At 51.7% G+C, this 19,656-nt stretch overlaps 1 protein-coding gene across 3 annotated transcripts in view; it reads left to right on the top strand.

Moving 5' to 3' along the window:
* RPH3A (rabphilin 3A) overlaps positions 1-9,007 on the top strand; it is a 33,645-nt gene extending 24,638 nt beyond the window's left edge. For all 3 annotated transcript variants that reach the window (XM_054172883.1, XM_054172882.1, XM_054172884.1), the window contains 9 exons: positions 594-673; positions 1,395-1,469; positions 2,566-2,675; positions 4,030-4,156; positions 4,761-4,817; positions 5,006-5,157; positions 6,855-6,936; positions 8,183-8,279; positions 8,652-9,007. In XM_054172883.1, coding sequence (XP_054028858.1) covers positions 594-673; positions 1,395-1,469; positions 2,566-2,675; positions 4,030-4,156; positions 4,761-4,817; positions 5,006-5,157; positions 6,855-6,936; positions 8,183-8,279; positions 8,652-8,782 — 911 coding nt within the window. In that variant the 3' untranslated portion in view covers positions 8,783-9,007. The remainder of the gene's footprint in view (positions 1-593; positions 674-1,394; positions 1,470-2,565; positions 2,676-4,029; positions 4,157-4,760; positions 4,818-5,005; positions 5,158-6,854; positions 6,937-8,182; positions 8,280-8,651) is intronic.
* Positions 9,008-19,656: the final 10,649 nt, after the last annotated feature.

The raw sequence follows: 19,656 nt of genomic DNA, 5'->3' as shown, positions 1-19,656 counted from the left end.
ACTGCACCACCTCCCTGGGCAGCACATTCCAATGGGAAGAATTTTCTCCTCACCTCCAGCCTAAACTTCTCCTGGCACAGCTTGAGACGGTGTCCTCTTGTTCTGGTGCTGGGTGCCTGGGAGAAGAGACCAACCCCCACCTGGCTACAACCTTCCTTCAGGGAGTTGTAGAGAGCAAGAAGGTCTCCCCTGAGCCTCCTCTTCTCCAGGCTGAACAATCCCAGCTCCAAGTGCCTCATCCAGGCTCTTCCTAAACACCTCCAGGGATGGGGACTCCACCACCTCCCTGGGCAGCACATCCCAATGGCCAATAACTCTTTCTGTGAAGCACTTCTTCCTAACACCCAGCCTAGACCTCCCCTGCTGGTTACATCCTCCTTTGCCTGCTGAACCTTAAAGGCAGTTGCAGCTTTGCAAAGCTTTGATGTCCAGAGCTGGATTTGTGTGTGTGGCAGTCTGGCTGCTGCCAGCCTGGTCCCACGTGCCTCGAATGGCTCTTACATTTCCACCACAAATCTGCCTAATTATTACTCATCAGAGCCGATTAAACACTAATTGGCTGAGGTCCTTTCCCCAACTCCTCTCTCTCTCAGCCACACTGGGAGCACTGGAGTTCAGCCTGCTCTACGACCAGGAGAACAGCTCCCTGCACTGCACCCTCATCAAGGCCAAAGTAAGTGGTCCTCTTTTTCTCCTTCTTTCACCAATTTAAGTCCATCTGGCTCCCAGAGCCCCCAGTGTGATGAGATGGAAGGACTGTGGATGCAGGTAGAGGCTGCTCTTCAGCACACCCAGCCCAGCTCCACTCTTCCTGACTGGGAAGGTCTGTGGGGCTCGTGCTGGAGGGGGTCTGGAAGGTCTGTGGGGCTTGTCCTGGAAGGGGTCTGGAAGGTCTGTGGGGCTTGTCCTGGAAGGGGTCTGGAAGGTCTGTGTGGGGCTCGTCCTGGAGGGGGTCTGGAAGGTCTGTGGGGCTCGTGCTGGAGGGGGTCTGGAAGGTCTGTGTGGGGCTCGTCCTGGAGGGGGTCTGGAAGGTCTGTGGGGGGCTTGTCCTGGAGGGGGTCTGGAAGGTCTGTGGGGCTTGTCCTGGAAGGGGTCTGGAAGGTCTGTGGGGCTCATCCTGGAGGGGGTCTGGAAGGTCTGTGGGGCTTTTCTTCAAATGGCTCCAACAGATCTCTGGGGCTTTTCCTCAAGTAGGTCTGGGAGGTCTGTGGGACATGTGCTTGAGTGGGTCTGATATTTCAGCACATCATGGCACCCCCACCTGCTTGGAGCAGCGGTTCTTGGCTTGCTGAACATGCTTTCTCTTTGCTGAGTTGCTCCATGGGCAGCTTGCTGTCTTCCCTGCTTTATCTTAAGGAGGATCCATGCACCACATTTTCTTGATTATCTTTTAGGGCTTAAAACCAATGGACTCCAATGGCCTGGCAGATCCCTATGTCAAGCTGCACCTCTTGCCTGGAGCCAGCAAGGTGAGGTTTTTGCCTGGTTTGGGTGTGCTTGGGAGATGGAGCAGAGGTTCCTCAAAGGCCCCTGAGTTCCTTGCCTCGCTTCAAGCTTCCTCCCCTTGATTTCTCCATGCTGTCACTCGCTGCTGCTGTGTTACCAGGGAGGTATCTCCGGGAAGGGCTGATGCTGCAGATGCTCTCCCCTACCCAAAGAACAGCAGGGATGGAGTGGAGCCTCAGAGGAGGTGACACTGTTCATGCATCACAAAGCACCTGACACATACTCTAATTATTCCTGGGGTTTGAACCATCCATTTGCTGCTGCAGCACGTTCTGGTTAGAGCGGTGGAGAAATAACCACTGAGCAAACTCTGGCTCCCTTCATCAAAGCAGCCTTTGAAGATCTCATTCCCCAGCCCAGCTAAGCAGGTCTTGGTGGGGAAAGCTTTGGTGCAGGACTGACCACTGCTGGCCTGGTGCCCAAGGAGACTTTCGGGGGGGGCTTCAGAAGAAGAGGTGTAAACCAGTGAGGATCTGAAAGTAAGCCTGCTGGCCTGATGCCTCCAGGCTTGCTTCATGTGTGGGGACTTCCTGGTCTTGTGCAGGGTCTGTCAAGGTGTCAAGACCTTGGGATATGTTTTTGCTCAGTCTCATTTGCTGATCTCTCTTCCAGTTGTTTTCTTTTACATATATGCTTGTGAAGGACACATGGCCAAGTGACAGAGCTCCTCGTGTCCCTTGCTGGCATCTCCTTTAGAACCCCAAGCCCTGTGCAGCCTGCCTTGGGCAACTTCTTGTATAGATGTCCTTGGGGGACTAGACCCCAGACAGTGACAAAAGCCAGGTGGTGAAGTCTACCCTGGTGACTGCAGGCAGCTGAGTCCTTGGTGCTTGCACAAAGGTCCACCCTGTCAGGCTGGAGATGCTCACCTGGAGTTGATGGCTCACAGGCGCGACAGCCTCAGCGGGCAGCGGTGACGTCCTTCAGGGCCCGGTCAGAGCTACTCCTGTGAGGCAGAAGTGATGGAGCATCTAATTTACACTCCTCTGCCAGGAGCCTGAGTGGAGGTGGGGAGGAGCTGAAGGGTCTAATCATGCCTCTTCTGTTTTGATGCTGCAGTCAAACAAGCTGAGGACAAAGACGCTGCGCAACACTCGCAACCCCGTGTGGAACGAGACCCTGGTGTACCACGGCATCACGGATGAGGACATGCAGAGGAAAACCCTCAGGTAAGCAGAGTAGCTGGGGTGGTGGGGACAGTGGGTCTCCTTGTGTGGAGTATCTCAAGCCAGCCTTCCTCAGCAGGAGGAAATGCAGAGGTTTTGGTCAAAACCCAGCAAGCTCCACGTGAACGTGCTGACCTCAATGGCCCTTTTAAGAGCAATAAAAGCATTTGAGAATCATAGAACCACAGAACTGTTGAGGTTGGAAGGGACCTTTAGGCCACACCTTGAGTCCTGTGTCCACTTCTGGGCCCCTCAGTTTAAGAAGGATATTGAGACACCTGAAGGTGCCCAGAGAAGGGCAACGAGGCTGGAGAGGGATCTGGAGCACAGCCCTGTGAGGAGAGGCTGAGGGAGCTGGGGTTGCTTAGCCTGGAGAAGAGGAGGCTCAGGGGAGACCTTCTTGCTCTCTCCAACTCCCTGAAGGGAGGTTGTAGCCAGGAGGAAGTTGGTCTCTTCTCCCAGGCAAGCAGCACTGAACAAGAGGACACAGTCTCAAGCTGTGCCAGGGGAAGTTTAGACTGGAGGTGAGGAGAAAGTTCTTCCCAGAGAGAGTTGTTGGCCATTGGGATGTGCTGCCCAGGGAGGTGGTGGAGTCACCGTCCCTGGAGGTGTGCAAGAGGGGATTGGACGTGGCACTTGGTGCCATGGTTTAGTCATGAGGTCTGTGGTGACAGGTTGGAGTTGATAATCTTTGAGGTCTCTTCCAACCTTGGTGATACTGTGACAGGTTGGACTTGATGATCTCTGAGGTCTTTTCCAACCTTACTGATTCTATGATCATCAGTCCCAACTGCTCACTTCAAGCTCACAACCTCACCACTGCTGCTAATCAACTACCACCAAACCATGTCCCTCAGCACCACATCCAAGCTTCTTTTACATATCTCCAGGGAGGCTGACTCCACCAGCTCCCTGCACAGCCTGGCCCAGGGCTGGACAACCCTTTCTGTGAAGAGATTTGCTGGTACAATTCTGGCCTTGTCATTTAATATTATTTACTTTACTATAACCCTTCTCAGTGTAGAGATGTGTGTCTTTCCTATCTACACATGCTTGGACAGTGTCCCAGCAGAACATTTGGAGGCCTCTGAAAGTCCTCTGGCATTCCCCTCCTAGAGGAAATGTCCACCTCTTGATTTCTTGCCCCATCACAAAGCACACCTTAACAATGGTGAGTTTTGGTGGCACAAGAGAAATTCACCTTTCTGACTGCTTTTGGTCAGAGGAGAACCAGATGGATGGAGGCTTTGGTGGTGCTTTTGTGTTGTCCACCAGTGCCCTTGCAGGAGAAGGTTTGTGCTCCGGAGCCAGGTGCTGCTCCAGTCTGGTTGATGTTCATCTTTCCTGTTCCCCTCAGGATCTCTGTGTGTGATGAAGACAAATTTGGCCACAATGAGTTTATTGGAGAAACCAGAGTGTCCTTGAAAAAACTCAAAGCCAACCAGAAAAAGAACTTCAACATCTGCTTGGAGAGAGTGATACCAGTGAGTTCCTGTGACATTTCCTTCTGCTAGCCTTGATGTTGGCACATGAGGGAGGTAGTGGTGAGCTTGGAGCCGTGGGTGCCTGACTTCACAGGCATCTTTAGGAGTTAGATTCCCATCCATGCCTGAGCTGATGTGGCACATCAAGGCCAGGAGACAAGAGCGTGGTGGGAATCCAGGGGAAGTGACTCTGGTGACCTCTGCAGTGGCTGCAGATCTGCTGGTGTTACAGGATCGTGGAATGGGTTGGGTTGGAAAGGACCTTTGAAGCTCATCTATTCCAACCCTCTTGCCATGGGCAGGGACATCTATGACTAGATCAGGTTTCTCAGAGCTCTGACCAACCTGACCTTGTGGTGGAGAATGTGTTGCCAGCCTATGGTGATGGATGTCACTGTGGAGGAGAGGTCAGGTTACTCCATCCCTGAACTCTGCCCCCTGGTGCTGAGGGGGAGGGAGGCTGGTGGAGCAGATGAACACTCCTGAGCCACCTTCCTCTCCTAAGGCCAGCAAAAGATCTGGGTGGGCTCCTGGGGGTGTTTGTCCTGTAGGACACTACACTACTGTCGCTCATGGAAGTCTCTTTCCCCCTTCCCGATCCAAGACGAAGCGCACCGGAACAACCGGCGCATCCCGTGGGATGGCACTGTATGAAGAGGAGGTAAGAGGCCTTGGAGGGCACCATGCTCCATGCACATTTCACCCCTCATCCCTCATGGACAAACCCCTTTTCCCCTCATGGAGACGACGCAAGGTCCCCTTGTGCCCATCTGGTCTCATCTGCTCCGCACTTGAGTTTTCCTCACGCAGCCTCTGTGTGTCCACATCTCTGGTTGCTTCCTCTTGAAGGTAGATCGTGGTGGGGATGTGGAGGAGCGTGGGAAGATCCTGGTGTCCCTCATGTACAGCACCCAGCAGGGAGGCCTGATTGTGGGCATCGTGCGCTGCGTGCACTTGGCGGCCATGGATGCCAACGGCTACTCCGACCCCTTCGTGAAGCTGTAAGTGGGAGCTGGGGACGGCTCAGGAGCGTGTCCAGAGAAGGCCCACGGGGATGAGCAGAGGGCTGGGGCTCCTCTCCTATGAGGACAGACTGAGGCAGTTGGGGCTATTCAGTCTGGAGAAGAGAAGGCTCTGAAGAGACCTTATTGTGGCCTTCCAGTATGGGATGGAATGGAATGGGATGGAATGGAATGGAATGGGATGGAATGGAATGGAATGGAATTGAATAGAATGGAATGGAATTGAATAGAATGGAATGGAATAGAATAGAATGGAATGGAATAGAATAGATTTAACCAGGTTGGAAGAGACCTTTGAGATCCTCCAGTCCAACCTATCACCCAACACCACCTAATCAACTAAACCATGGCACCAAGCACCCCATCCAGTCTCCTCCTAAACACCTCCAGGGATGGGGACTCCACCACCACCTCTGGGCAGCCCATTCCAATGGCCAATAAGTCTTTCTATGAAGAACTTCTTCCTAACATCCAGCTTAAACCTCCCCTGGCAAGGGGGCTACAAGAAAGCTGGGAAGGGACTCTTTAGGATGTCAGGTAGTGATAGGACTGGGGGGAATAGAGCAAAACTAGAAGTGGGTAGATTCAGATTAGATGTTAGGAAGAAGTTCTTCCCCATGAGGGTGGTGAGAGACTGGCACAGGTTGCCCAGAGAGGTGGTAGAAGCCTCATCCCTGGAGGTGTTTAAGGCCAGGCTGGATGTAGTTGCGAGCAACCTGCTGTAGTGTGAGGTGTCCCTCTCCTCACACAGGGGTTGGAACTGGCTGATCCTAGTGGTCCCTTCCAACCCTAACAGTTCTCTGAGTCTGTGATTCCTTGTGGTAACATGTGGTTGTGGAGCCACCCACTGTCCTTGGGCAGTAACTGATGGGCTGAGAGCTCCTTCTAAAGCCACTGGAGAGAGGAGAGCATTTCCCCAACCACCTTGAGACCTCATGCAGGAGTGAGATGCCCACCAGAGTTGACCATGCAAAGTGGTAATGCTCTGCTTGGGTACCACTGCCATGGCTGAAGCTAAGTGAGACTGACTCAACCTTTAGGCCCTTCCAGTCCCTGTAGGTGAGAATCATAGAATCACCAAATCATCTGGGTTGGAAATGGCCTTTAAGATCATCAGGTCCAACCATTAACCCAGCACAGCCAATTCCACCACTAGAACGTGTCCCTCAGCACCATGTCTACAGGTCATTTAGATCCCTCCAGGGGTAGGGGCTCCACCACTGGCCTGGGCAGCCTGTTGAATGCATAGGTTCCCTAATGCATAGACTCAGAGCTGCAGAGCTGGAGAACAAGAGGTCCTTTCTTTTCCTGGGTGGGGAAAAGAAGCCTTGGGACCAGTGCATTGTTTGGAAGGACATCAAAAGTTGTGTGCAGGACACTCTGCTCTCTGGTGTCTGAGCATTTCCCAGCAAGTGATGCTCCTCCAGAGAGGTTTCTGCTGAGGTCTTTATGGTTTCCTGTGTCTCATCTGGCAGTCCAGGGAGGGGGGGAAATAACAATCAGGATTTTACTGATTTTATGTTTATTTTAGAAGGAGGGAAGAGCCTGGCTAACCCAGTTCTTCACTCTAGAAGCCTGCAGTTGCTGTTTTCTAGCCCCAAACCTCAGTTTCCCTTAGTCAGTAAGCTCAGGCTGATGTCACACTTGAGTTTTGAGCTGTTTTCTGTTGCCCCCAGTTGGCTGAAACCTGACATGGGAAAAAAGGCCAAGCACAAGACACAGATTAAGAAGAAAACCTTGAATCCTGAGTTTAACGAGGTAAGGACAGATGTGATTGCTGCATTATTAAGTCAGTTCAGCTAATTAATGTGCTGTGCCAAGGAGGCAGAAGACAAACTGCCCCAGGTTTGGTTCCTCTCTTTACCCCTACTGTACCCAGGAATATTTCAGGAGGCACTTTGCTCTGGGTGATCTCACCAGTGCAGGGCTGGGCAGCACCACTACACCCTGAAAGCTCCCTGCTGCCCATGCTGCCAACCCTGTGTCACCTCAGCCTGGGCTATGGGTGGGATGAGCATCCTCAAGGTAGTGCTGTTTTGGTGGGACATCTGCAAAATGCTCAGTTAGAGGCAAGGGATGAACTCAGCTGATGGGTCACTGAATGCCAGCATGGTGAGATTTGGAAGGGACCTCTGTGGATCATCCAGTCTGGCCCCCCTGCTCAAGCAGGGGCACCCACAGCAGCTTGCCCAGGATCACAATGGCCAGGTGGGTTTGGAGTCTCTTCAGAGGTGAAGACTCCACAATCTCTCTGGGCAGCCTGGTCCAGGCCTCCATCAGCCTCACACCAAACAGCTTTCTCCTCCTGTTCAAGTGTAACCTCCTGGGTTCCAGTTTGTACCTGTTGCCCCTTGTCCTGTCACTTGGCACTGCTGCCAGCCTCCACTGAACCCTCTCCAGCAGTTCCCTGTCTCTCTTGAACTAGGGACCTCAGAACTGGACCCAGTTCTCCCAGTCCTCACCAGGTCAAAGTAGAGAGGGAGGAGAACCTCCCTTGACCTGCTGGACACACTCTTCTTAATGCACCCAGGAGACCATTGGTGTTCTTGGTCACGAAGGCTTGTTGTTGGCTCATGATGAACTTGTCCTCCCAGGTCCCTGTCCACAGAGCTGCTTTCCAGCAGATCACCCACTCACCTGTACTGGTGCAGAAGGTTATTCCTCCCCAGATGCAGGACTCTACACTTGCCCTTGTTGAACTTCATGAGGTTCTTCTCACTCAACTCTCCGACTTGTCCAGGTCTGGCTGAATGTCACCACAGCCTGATGGTGTGCCAGCCACTCCTCCCAGTTTGGTATCATCATCTGAGCACCACCCTGTTGATCCTGGAAGGAGAGGTGCTGCAGGGCAGGAGCATTTGCTCCTTGTTGGTGTGTTTTAACTATCCTCTTGCTGGATTGTGGATTCAGGCTCCACAGGGATCTTCTGCAACTCCTGAGCTGCAATTCCTGGCTGTGTTTTCTTGGGGGTGCTGGGGGTGACCGAGGTGTTCTCCTTCTGCAGGAGTTCTTCTATGATATAAAACACAACGACCTGGCCAAGAAGTCTCTGGACATTTCTGTCTGGGATTATGACATCGGGAAATCCAATGACTACATTGGTGAGCTGCGAGTCCCTGTGCTCTGGGATGTGCTTTCAGTGCCCAGTGCTCTGCTTGCCCTCTGCAGGAGGGATGTGTAGGTCACCAGCCCCTCTGAGGCACCCCGGGTTGGGCTTTGAGGAGGGACCATGCAGGTTGGTTGGGTGCTTGTGTCAGTCCATCAGGTACTGTACTGCCCCATCTCCAGCATCACAGGTGGGGGGTGGGGGGTCTTCAGTGCAAGCAGAGCAGCTCTAGTTGTTTCCACTGCGTTTTAAATCCAGGAGGAGAAGAGAAATGCCCCAAGTGTGAGCTCTGTCCCCACGGAAGTGGTTCCCCCTCACGTCAGCCTCCTCTCTGAATGTGATGTGTCTTCCCTTCTCGTTCCCCCAGGGGGCTGTCAGCTGGGCATCACGGCTAAGGGGGAGCGCTTGAAACACTGGTACGAGTGCTTGAAGAACAAGGACAAGAAGATCGAACGCTGGCACACCCTCCAGAACGAGAACCACGTTGCCAGTGATTAAAAGGAGCTGCTTGCCTGAACCTCCCCGGAGCAGCCCATCCTCTCTGCCGAGCCCCCGTAGATCCCCTGATGTCCGTCTTCCAGCGCAGCCATGTCTTGCTACCCGCCTCTGGTCACAGGGCAGCGACCCTCTCCTGTCTTCTCCGAGCATCCTCCGTGCCCGCTCCTTATCTCCACCTCAAAACTAACCCAGATCTTTTCTATTCACTTCCTTTTGGTTTTGGTTCTGGTTTGGTTTGGTTGGTTGGGGTGTTGGTTTTTTTTTGGGGGGGAGGGGTTGTTGTTGTTTTTTCGGGGGGGGGGGGGGGGGGAAGTCATTGGCTTATCCTGGTGTGCAATTTTGCCGAGCAATAGTTGCCCCCTCCCTGTTCCTCTTCCTCACTAGTCTCACGCCCGCCGTGGTTAGCGTTCCTGTTGTGCGTGTGTGTGTGTGTGCGTGTGTGATGCTCTGTGTTCCTCCAGCCCCTGCTCGCCTGGCTCCTCCGATCGCCGCCCGCTGGTGGCCCCTGGATCTCCCGGTGGGGGTGCGCGGCCACCAGCCTGGCTGTGCTCTCCTCCAGCCTTCGGGGTGGGTTTGAGCACCGGGGGGGTGGGAGCGTGGGCTCCTCCTGCTTGCCTGATATCGATACCTCAAAGCTCTTTTTGGCTTCGGTGTGGGTCGTGGCCGTAGCCCGGCATCTGTGTTGTCATGATTAGGCTAAAGCCTGAGTCACTGATGTAACCCTGTGAGTCCTGCTTGAGCTTGAGTTCTGACCTGGTACACCTGAGCAATATCCTGACAAGTCCCTTGCTGAGACAGAGCCACCTATAATGATAAACTGAGGAGGAGGAGCAGGAGCCACTCTGCGCTCGCAGGGAAACAGAGATTTGGGTTGGTTTGTGTTCCTTGCTGTAGGAGCCCACTCACGTTTCAAGCTTGTGACTACCTCCTCTTCACCTCCTAGCTGTGCAGTAGTGACTAGCTGGACCCCCCAGGGCAGTTCCTTGGTCCTCCTCAGACTGTCCTTTCTGTTTTCCTTACCACACTCAGGAGGGAAGCTGAAGGAGAAGACACTTCCCACCAACTAGCTGATGTCTGCAAGGATTATTGCTACACAAGACCTCAAGGACTGAAATGAGCTGGCACAGTTAGAGGCCTTCCAGACTTTGGGTTGGTCTGGGTTTGTTTGAAATATGCACAAGGACCATTGTCTCCAGCCTGCACTTTGAGGATCATCTGGAGATGTTTGATGTGTTCTCAGTAGCGGGAGAGTCAAGCTGCTCTCAGACTTGATGCTGATCAGGTTGGGTACTGTTGGCTGTCTCTGGACCACCTCAAGCACAGAGGTGTCACTAGTAGCACAATAAGCACATCTGGAATATGTCATTGGTCAGCTACACACTGTGCATGTCCTGTGCCCCCTGGACCCCAGCTCCTTGTCCCATCACTGCCCTTGCAACCTGCTGCCGTGGCCTGCTGGCCTCTCATGTGATCTTGATGCAGCTGTACTGCAGAGCTTGCTCTTCTTGAATTGGCTGAGTTATTGTCCTGTTCTTGATTATTTTACCACCGCCACTCTTCCCCCAGCAGAATTTGCTCTGAGTGCTGGCTTGCAATGAGCATCTCTGCAGGGCTGCATGATCTCCATGTCACTGCGTGATGTCCACATTGGTTGTGTGATCCTGCTGCCTTAGAGCAGCCCTTTCCCAGCCCAGCTCAGACCTTGCACATGCAAGGAAGTCCTTTTTCCTCCTTCCAGCCCCAGCTGGCTGCTGCAAGTTCTTTGTTGCCATCTCTCCACCAGGAGCCACCCTTGGACCGCAGATGGAGAAACCTTAAAGCAGCATGTGCATGCTCTGCTCCATCACTCTAGATTTTGCCCAGTGGCATGGCTCCCACGAGGGGAACTCCTCAGGTCATAGTGCATGGAAGTGTTGCAGTGGGAGAGGACACTCCAAATTGGCTTTCCCCTCCTCTTCAGGCAGTTCTCAATTCTGCATGAGTAAGTGCAAGAGACGCTGAGCCATGTTACCCTCACTGTGGGCTGCATGGAGGACCCAGATGGGAATGACCTGGTTCTTTTGGATCATTTCCTTCTGCATCCCATGGTCCTCAGTGCAGCCATTCCCAAATCCTCACTGCTCTGGACAGAGCTGGTTGGGCTGTAGGGTGGTGTCATCCTTCCAGAGTGAGGAACCTGCCCCAAACTTTTGCTGGTCTTTCCCTAACCTCTTGGAGCAGCAGTTGGCCTCTGTGTCCTTCTGAGCTGTGCTGGGGAAATGGGTGGGGGATGAATTTACCTTTAAAAACAACCCCCCCCCCCCAAATCTGAGCCCTGCAGCAGCCCAGCCTCTTCTTTTGTGTGTGCAGAGCAATTAAGGTTGCCTTTCCCTACCTCCTGTCTTGCCCTTCTCCCCTCAGCCTGCTTTCCCTTCAGGCAAACAAGGCTCCAATCATCTCCTTGCACCCACGAAATTAAAGCCACGCAGCTTGCTGGTCCCCCTTGTCCCAGCTCATCCTCCTTTGTCTCCATTTCTTGGGGGGGGAAGGGGGTGTCTTTCTTTCTTTCTTTTTTTTTGGTTTCTGATGGTAATCTCTGCCCTGAATGACTCCTTTTGCATTGTAAATAAAGCATGCAGGTATGGAATTGGGAATGGTGCAAGAAAACAATAAAAACACAACAAGAACAACAACAAAAAGGCAAAAAAAATAGGGTGGGGGTGTGGGGAAATAGCAACACAAACAAACAGCAACAACAAAAAAAAAAGAGCCTCTTCTACTGCTGGTTGCATTCTGAGTTGCATGCAGTGATTTTACAGCCAAGTACTCCGTTGACAACTCTTAAAGAGACCAAGGAAATGTTACACAGGACCTAGAAACCCTCCAGTCTTCCGCTGCATGCAGCACAACGTCCTCTCTCGATGTGGCATCTAATAAAGTGAGACTATTGGAAAAGGACAAAAGGAAAAAGGAATCCAAAGTCAAATGGAATTGCTTTGTGTTTAGTTAGTCTGCTTGTTTCCTTCCCTGTGGGAGTATCAACCCCCCCCCCCCGGGGTTGGTAGAGGTGGGTGCTTTGGGGCGGGTTTGGGTTTTGTTTGCTGGTGGGTGGAATGTGGGGTTGGGTTGAAGGAGGTGGAGGAAGAGGTTGGGGTGGAGCTGTTTCTCTGCAGGGAGAGGTGCTAGCACTGCACAGCTGGGCTTGGGAATATCATAGAAGAATAGACTAGACTAGACTAGAATTGAATTGAAATAGAATAAAATAGCATTGAATTGAAACAGAATAGAATTGAATTGAAATAGAATAGAAGTAGAGTAGAATAGAAGTAGAGTAGAGTAGAATAGAAGTAGAGTAGAGTAGAGTAGAGTAGAACAGAATAGAATAGAATAGAACAGAATAGAATTAACCAGGTTGGAAGAGACCTTTGAGATCATCCAGTCCAACCTATCGCCCAACACTATCTCTTCCTAAACACCTCCAGTGATGGTGACTCCACCACCTCCCTGGGCAGCACATCCCAATGGCCAATCTCTCTTTCTATGAAGAACTTCTTCCTAACATCCAGCCTGAACCTCCCCTGGCACAGCTTGAGACAGAATCATTTTGATTGGAAGAGGCCTCTCAGCTCATCAAGTCCAACCATCAACCCTTGGGAGTATCACAGAAGATCATAGAACCATAAATTTATTTTGCTTGGAAGAGACCTTTCAGATCTTCAAGTCTAACCCTTAACCCAGCACTGCCAGGTCACCACTAAACCATGGCCCTCAGCACCACACCTCCATGGCTTTGAGACACCTCCATGGCTTTGAGACCCCTCCAGGGATGAGGACTCCACTGCTGCCCTGTTGGGTAATGGGTATGATGTGTTTGTTGGGTTAATAGTTGGAGCATCATGGATGTTGATCCTTAGGGAGAGCCTGGATGGGGTGCTTGGTGCCATGGTTTAGTTGATGAGATGGTGTTGGGTGATAGGTTGGACTTGATGATCTCAAAGGTCTTTTCCAACCTGGTCTATTGAATTCTATTCTATTCTATTCTATTCTATTCTATTCTATTCTATTCTATTCTATTCTATTCTATTCATGCAGGGGCATGAGGGACCTTGGTCCTTCATGCACAGCCAGGATGCTGTGGGCTCTTCTCGCTGTGTGCCTGGTTGGGTGAGCACAGCAGGAGGGCGAGAGCAAGCAGTGGTTCCATGGTGGCCATGCCCCATCCCTTGGCGGGGGGATGTGGGTGGTGTCCTCACCTCTCCGGGGACACCCACAGGCTCCGTGTGCCTAGGAAGGACCTATGGGGACAGAGCCGAGTGGTGGAGGATGGCTGCATGGTGGGTCCAGCGCCGATGCTCAAAGAGGGCAGCAGATGTCACTGATGCTCCACGTGTGGCTGGGAATTAGGAGCAGGAGGAAAGATGCTCACAGTTAGAACTGGGGTCCTCTTAGCACCTCTCACCTTGTGATGGGACTCCCCTCAATATCACTCATCTTGGTGGTGGGACCAGACCCCTTCAGCAGCACCCAGTGTGGTGGGTTCAATATCTTTATTGATGATCTGGATGAGGGGATTGAGTCCAGCATCAGTAAATTTGCAGGTGAGACCAAGCTGGTGGCAGGAATTGATCTTTTAGAGGGTAGGAGAGCTCTGCAGAGGGACCTTGACAGGCTGGACAGATGGGCAGAGTCCAAGGGCAGGAGACTGAACACATCTACACATTGGCCACAACAACCCCATGCAGTGCTACAGGCTCAGGGCAGAGTGGCTGATAGCAGCCAGGCAGAGAGGGACCTTGGGGGACTGGTTGACAGCTGGCTGCACATGAGCCAGCAGTGTGCCCAGGTGGCCAAGAAGGCAAATGGCATCCTGGCCTGCATCAGGAACAGTGTGGCCAGCAGGAGCAAGGAAGTCATTGTGCCCTGTACTCAGCACTGGTTAGGCCACACCTTGAGTCCTGTGTCCAGTTCTGGGCTCCTCAGTTTAGGAAGGATGTTGAGGTGCTGGAAGGTGTCCAGAGAAGGGCAACAAAGCTGGGGAGGGGTCTGGAGCACAGCCCTGTGAGGAGAGGCTGAGGGAGCTGGGGTTGCTTAGCCTGGAGAAGAGGAGGCTCAGGGGAGACCTTCTTGCTGTCTGCAACTCCCTGAAGGGAGGTTGTAGCCAGGTGGGGGTTGGTCTCTTCTCCCAGGCACCCAGCACCAGAACAAGAGAACACAGTCTCAAGCTGTGCCAGGGGAGGTTTAGGCTGGATGTTAGGAAGAAGTTCTTCCCAGCAAGAGAGGTTGGCCACTGGGATGTGCTGCCCAGGGAGGTGGTGGAGTCACCATCCCTGGAGGTGTTTAGGAAGAGCCTGGATGAGGCACTTGGTGCCATGGTTTAGTTGGTTAGATGGTGCTGGGTGATAGGTTGGACTGGATGATCTCTGAGGTCTTTTCCAACCTGGTTAATTCTATTCTATTCTATTCTATTCTATTCTATTCTATTCTATTCTATTCTATTCTATTCTATTCTAACCCCCCACATGCAATCTTCACACAAGCTTTTGCTAAGCCTTGACAGAGGACAAACTTGGAGGGCTGGTGGAACTGCCCAAACCCCATGGGTGCTTCCATACACCACAGGTTTGACCTGTGGGTTCAATGAGGCTTGACCCATGGTGGCTCTTCAGAAGAGGTCTGTGGGCAATTAACTTTTGAGGTGTCTGCACTGGTGAGATGCCATCATAGTGCATTGCAATTGGCTTGGAAATGATTGCCCAGAAGAGACCTGCAGGACAGGGACCACCTTTCCCAGAACTGCTGATGGTCAGCTGGACTCACTTTGGAGCCAAATGATCCAAATGGTGAGTTAGATGCTGCTTGACAGTAATCAAGATGTTTGTGTAAGAGCCACCAGCCATGACTGATGTTGGAAGTCTCCAAGATGTCTGAAATGGTTGAGTGGTGCTGCCTGTAGCTACTACACTTAATGAGCACCCTGTGATCTCCTGCCAGTCAGGAGAACACTTTATGTTCTCATGCAGTGCCAGGAAAACAACCAGAGGTTGAACATCCCAGCAGAGACTGAGCTGATCTTCTCTTTGGGGACAAACCACAATGGGAAAGAGGAAAACTTCCTCTAGCTCCTGGGGAGCTGCAGGATTTGTTGGCAGGTCCTCAGAGGACAAAGAGAAGGAAGGCTTGTGAGGACAATGAGCACAAAGCTCTTTGGTTATGTCATGCTGGATGCTAAGAGGCTTGAGCAGAGAAAATAGGTCATTTTTCCAGAGGGTGTGAAGCTGTCTGTGTGCTTGCTCCCAGTGGTGGCATTTTAGGTGAAGTGGATAGAAGAGAGAGCAAACCACCATCCCAGGTGAGCTGAGAGTGCCAGGACCAATCCCATCTCCCTCTTTCTGCTGGTAAAGCTTCTTCTCCTCCCAATCTCTGATGACAGGGGAGAGTTGGCTCTTTGGCCTTTGAAAAACTTGCCCCCAGAGATGTCCTTCAGCCTTAAAGTTGAGCTTTAACTTACAATGGAATGGAATGGAATGGAATGGAATGGAATGGAATGGAATGGAATGGAATTAACCAGGTTGGGAAAGACCTTTAAGATCATTGAGTCCAACCTATCACCCAACACTATCCAACTTTCTTTTACAAGTAGTTTGTTTTGGTTTGTTTTGTTTTTCCACCAGGAGAGCTGGTTGTCTCTGGGCTGGGAGCACACGGTGCCAGCTCTTGTCCAGCTTTTCATCCTCCAAAAAACTCTCCCCTGTGATTAGGGTGCCCCTGGGATGGGATGGGATGGGATGGAATGGGATAGGATAAGATAGAATTGAATTAACCAGGTTGGAAGACACTTCTGAGATCATCGAGTCCAACCTATCACCCAACACCAGCTAATCAACTAAACCATGGTACCAAGTGCCTCATCCAGTCTCCTCCTAAACACCTCCAGGGATGGCAGCTCCAGCACCCCCCTGGGCAGCACATTCCAATGGCCAATTTCTCTTTCTATGAAGAACTTCTTCCTAACATCCAGCCTACACCTCCCCTGGCACAGCTTGAGACTGTGTCCTCTTGTTCTGGTGCTGGCTGCCTGGGAGAAGAGACCAGCCCCCACCTGGCTACAACCTCCCTTCAGGGAGTTGTAGAGAGCAAGAAGGTCTCTCCTGAGCCTCCTCTTCTCCAGGCTAAGCAACCCCAGCTCCCTCAGCCTCTCCTCATAATTGCAGGCAAGGCAGCTGTGGTAGGCTGGATGAAAAGTGCTTTAAAACCAGAGGAAGAGGCATTCTGGGCACACCCATGGGGCCAAGAGAGGCTCCTTTTTTCCCCCCTTGATTGCCATTTCTTCTCCCCTTTTCTTCTCAGCCTCTCTGGAGAGGAAGCCCTGGGACTGCAAATTGCTCTTGATCAGGACCATTATTTGCATGTTCTGCTTTTTGGAGGTAGCTTCACAGTTTTAATTACATCTCAGAACATCTGAATTGTTCTGCTGTTCCAACCAGTTTCCTTTGGTGCTAATTAGATTTAGACCTTGGGTGTGATCAATAGCTCCTCATCTCGGAGCTAGCCAAACCAGTCATGACCAGTAATTTACAGCTCTGGCTGGTCTGAAATCAATACAGATTTGCTCTTCATTGAGAGGGCTGTAAAACACAGGTGACAGCAGGCAAGCTAAGCACTTGACATAGAAGGAGGTCCCTTTCTGGTGTTGGGAAATGGCCAGGCTAAGAGGAAAAACTACAGGGCTGGTGAGTGGAGCAGCTGAACAAGCACCAGGCTGAAGATGTTGAGGAATTGTTAGGCTCTTGCTCCTCTTCTAGAGTGAGAGATGCAAAACCCAGCACATGGCCAAACAGCTCCTTTCCAAGAGGCACATTGCTGGGAGAAGGTCATGGCTGCAACCTGTACTGCTCTCTGCTGTCTCCTTGGGGTGGGAATAACAGAAAGAAGAATAGAATAGGTTTGGTTGGAAAGGCTCTTTAAGACCATCCAGTCCCACCACTCTCTAACTCTACCAAGGCTGGGGCTAAACCATGTCCCTTGGCACCACATCCCTGCCTCTTTGAAAGACCTCCACCACCTCCCTGAGAAGCCTGTTTGAGAACCCTTTCAGTGAAGCAGTTTCTTCTACTGTCCAACCTAAACCTCCCCTGAGGCTGTTTCCTCCTACCATGTTCTGCCTCATCTAGGGCTATCAGGAGGGTGCTGAAGCTCTTCTGCACTGAGTAGGAGAGAAACCTTCTATCTTCTGGGGGTAGGGGGAGAAAGGAAAGAAAGGAAGGGAAGAAAGGAAAGAAAGGAAGGGAAGAAAGGAAAGAAAGGAAGGGAAGAAAGGAAAGGAAGGGAAGAAAGGAAAGGAAGGGAAGAAAGGAAAGAAAGGGAAGAAAGGAAAGAAAGGGAAGAAAGGAAAGAAAGGAAGAAAGGAAGGAAAGGGAAGAAGGGAAGAAAGGGAAGAAAGGAAAGAAAGGGAAGAAAGGAAAGAAATAAAAGAAAGAAAGGAAAGAAAGAAAATAAAACCAAACCAAACATTCAGTATTTAACATTTCACTTAACTAGAGAAGCTCAGCTAAGCAAATCCCTCTTCTATGTGCTTTCAAGCCCAGCTTTTCAGAAAGCCTGCAGCTAGAAATCTCTTTATCTCGTGGGGGACAGATAACGATGTAATTATGAGCTCAGATCAATGGCTTTCACCTCATTGGTGCTCAGCCTAAAAACAAACCATTCCCCTTTCACTGCAATGCACAGAGCTGGGGCTGCCATCTCCTACTCTGTCCAGTTCTGGGCCCCTCAGTTTAGGAAAGATGTTGAGTTGCTGGAAGGTGTCCAGAGAAGGGCAACAAAGCTGGGGAGGGGTCTGGAGCACAGCCCTGTGAGGAGAGGCTGAGGGAGCTGGGGTTGCTTAGCCTGCAGAAGAGGAGGCTCAGAGGAGACCTTCTTGCTCTCTCCAACTCCCTGAAGGGAGGCTGTAGCCAGGTGGGGGTTGGTCTCTTCTCCCAGGCAGCCAGCACCAGAACAAGAGGACACAGTCTCAAGCTGTGCCAGGGGAGGTTTCAACTGGATGTTAGGAAGAAGTCCTTCATAGAAAGAGAGATTGGCCATTGGAATGTGCTGCCCAGGGAGGTGGTGGAGTCACCATTCCTGGAGGTGTTTAGGAAGAGCCTGGATGAGGCACTTGGTGCCATGGTTTAGTTGATTAGCTGGTGCTGGGTGCCAGGTTGGACTGGATGATCTCTGAGGTCTTTTCCAACCTGGTTCATTCTGTTCTCTAAGGTACTGGCCTGCTGCAGAGCTATTAATAAGTGGCCATGGGGCTGGAGACAGTTTGTGCTAGGATCTGGAGCTCCACAGAGCTTTACCTTGGGGGAAATGGATGTGGAGATGTGGTGCTGAGTGGAATAGGTTGTTCAGTGAGGTGGTGGAGGTTCCACCCCTGGGGGTGCTCAAAAAAACCCACCTCGTGTAGGCATGGCACTTTGGGACATGGTTTAGTAGCCATGGTGGTGTTGGGTTGGTGGTTGGATTTGATGCTCTTAGAGGGCTTTTCCAACCCAAGTAATTCTAGGATGCTATGATTCTGTGACATGGTTTAGTGGTAACCTGGCAGTGCTGGGTTACTGGTTGGGCTTGATGATCTGAAAGGTCTCTTCCAACCAGAGTGGTTCTGTGATTCTAATGATTTTATGCCTCTGATTGTGTGATGCTGAGGGTCTCTGATGCTGAGGTTCTATGATGTTCAGGTTCTAAATTCTCCTGAGCTGTCTCATTTCTACAGGGTGATGTTGAGCCCTGGGCAGAGAAGACCAGCAAAGACCCCCAGGAGACCACCCTCTATACCCCCAGTGTGCTGGTGGCTGCAGTGACATCTCCTGTGAGATGCAGAGCCACAGTTTAGTGTCTGTATGAATTTAATGAATAAATAGCAGCCTAATTTATGGCCTGCTGCATAAGGGGAATAGAGCTTCTTGCTGTTGGAGAGCAGAGTGGTTGGCAGCCACCATAAATCCCCTACCTCCAGCAGACTCTGCCTTCACTCAGACAAAAGCAGCAGAGGCTGCATAGGCACCAGGGAGGGTAATTGAAGCAGGGACTGGAGGAGTCTGATTGATCACAGCTTGAATATTAACTGGGCATAATGCTGGGTTTCTTGCACAGGCAGAAACCCCAGAAGGTGTTCCCATCCCCAGCTGACAGCCTTGGAGTGGTGACTGCACTAAATGGTGTGGTATTTCTGCTAGCTGGAGATGGGGTGGTCTGGCACAGCACCAGAACCCCCAGCAAGTGGGAACTGGATGGGTGCCAGGCTCCTTTAAAAATAGCTTTAGAAGGGGGGGGTTGGACTAGATGATCTCCAGAGAACTTTTCCAACCCCCCCAGCATGCTGGGATTCTGTGACAATTGTGTACCTGCTAGCTGCACACCCAACCTGCCCACCCACACTGGCCAATGCCACCCAGCTGGGAGGGGAAGGCAGCAGTTCATGAGGAACACACAGAGCTGAGCTGCTTACATTCACAGAAGACTTTTGATTGGAAAAGACCTTGAGGAGCGTGGCTTCAGGTCCATGCTTTTGCCATTTTCCACCCAACAGTGTTCAGTCTTGGGCCCCTTGCTCCAAGAATGTGCTGGAGAACATCTAGAGAAGGGCAACAGAGCTGGGGAAGGGTCTGGAGAGCAGGGCTGGTGAGAAGCAGCTGAGGGAGCTGGGGGTGTTCAGCCTGGAGAAAAGGAGGTTCAGGGGACACCTCATGGCTCTCTACAAGTCCCTGAAAGGAGGTTGGAGCCAGGTGGGAGTTGGTCTCTTCTCCCAAGGAACAAGTGAAAGAAAAAGAGGAAATGGGCTCAGGTTGTGCCAGGGAAGGGTTAGGCTGGATGCAAACCGTGTCCCAGAGTGTCATAACTACATGTGTTTTGAA

This window comes from Dryobates pubescens, chromosome 25, assembly GCF_014839835.1.
Source record: "Dryobates pubescens isolate bDryPub1 chromosome 25, bDryPub1.pri, whole genome shotgun sequence".
Classification (NCBI taxonomy): domain Eukaryota; kingdom Metazoa; phylum Chordata; class Aves; order Piciformes; family Picidae; genus Dryobates; species Dryobates pubescens.
Note: the sequence above shows the minus strand (reverse complement) of the source record. Positions and strands in the feature narration are given on the sequence as shown.